This window comes from Ceratina calcarata, unplaced genomic scaffold (genome assembly GCF_001652005.2).
Source record: "Ceratina calcarata isolate Rehan_Ccalc_2016 unplaced genomic scaffold, ASM165200v1 scaffold95.2, whole genome shotgun sequence".
NCBI classification, from domain to species: domain Eukaryota; kingdom Metazoa; phylum Arthropoda; class Insecta; order Hymenoptera; family Apidae; genus Ceratina; species Ceratina calcarata.
Genome location: NW_017180900.1, coordinates 12,527 through 13,733, shown reverse-complemented (window position 1 = coordinate 13,733; position 1,207 = coordinate 12,527). Strand labels below are relative to the sequence as shown.

At 29.9% G+C, this 1,207-nt stretch overlaps 1 protein-coding gene across 1 annotated transcript in view; it reads right to left on the bottom strand.

The window, feature by feature from the left end:
• LOC108631775 (major facilitator superfamily domain-containing protein 12) overlaps window positions 1-1,207 on the bottom strand; it is a gene marked incomplete at both ends in the record, with an annotated part of 2,295 nt that extends 1,088 nt beyond the window's left edge. Inside the window, 4 exons of the mRNA XM_018035936.2 lie at window positions 13-163; window positions 240-599; window positions 680-891; window positions 993-1,207. Of these exons, the coding sequence (XP_017891425.2) occupies window positions 13-163; window positions 240-599; window positions 680-891; window positions 993-1,207 (938 nt within the window). The remainder of the gene's footprint in view (window positions 1-12; window positions 164-239; window positions 600-679; window positions 892-992) is intronic.

Genomic DNA, 1,207 nt, shown 5'->3' with positions numbered 1-1,207 from the left:
ATGTGTACTAACAGATATTGAATAAGTATAACTGCTAAACCGTTAGAAAGTTTATCTGTGAAACTCATGATACCGTACACAAATGCGCCACTATCCACATTTTGACCTATGAAATCTGCTGTAATACCAAGACTAGTCACTAACATAATGGATTCAGCAAATCCTATAACAAAAGGAATTAATATTGAAAGAAGTTTATATTTGAGCTTGGTGAATTAAAAGGAATTTAATAATGTTACCTAATATTAATGATACTGGATAGATCTGGTATTTCGTAAATGATAAGCCAGCACCAAATTGTATCCAAATACAAGCACATATACCCAATGAAACACCAAAACAATATGAGTTTTTTCTACCTAATTTTGCATTTAATCTTTCTACAACAAAGGACATCATAAAACTACTCAAATAGATTATTAAGGGAATTATAGCCAAAGATATTGCTGGCATATTTAATGATACGTGCAAGTATAAAGGAATATAAATTTGTGATAAATTTACAAATAAACGAGTAAACATATATACACAAGCTGCTTTGTATAATTGAACATCTTTCAACAATGTTGATACTGTTCTTGAATTTCTGCCTAAGAGACCTATAATAGATATAAAAAAGCAAAAGTTGAAATAAACAAAAATTTTAATTAATGACCAGATAAGTATAAAATTGTCTCACCATTAGAGTTGTTAATAAGATTTTCTTTAACAACGACATGAAATAAAATAGTTGTTACACTTCCTATGCCTATTCCAATAAAAACAACTTCCTGAAATTTTTTTGCATCGTTAGGACCAATTTGAGAGCTGGATTCTTCAGTATTTGTCATGTGCAACACTGCCCATGTTATGCAGTAAACAAAGACATTTGAGAGTACAGTAAAACTGTATCTAAATAAAATTGTAACAAAATTTTATAATTACACAACAGAATTTGTATAATATATGTTATTAAAACAGTTTATGCTTTTAGAAATTTTAAATATAAATACCTAATTGCTATGAGTTCTGTTCTTTCATGCTCGGTAGGCGTAAGTTCTGGAACTAATGATAAATGTGATATTTGCACTGCAGCCCAACCAAACTGAAAGATGATGACGAAGGCTGCATAATAGATTAATTGTGCCCATTGGTGAGAAGTTTCACATCCAACACAATGAGAGAATATAAATGGAAATGCAAATAGTACACACAGAGTACCTAGAAT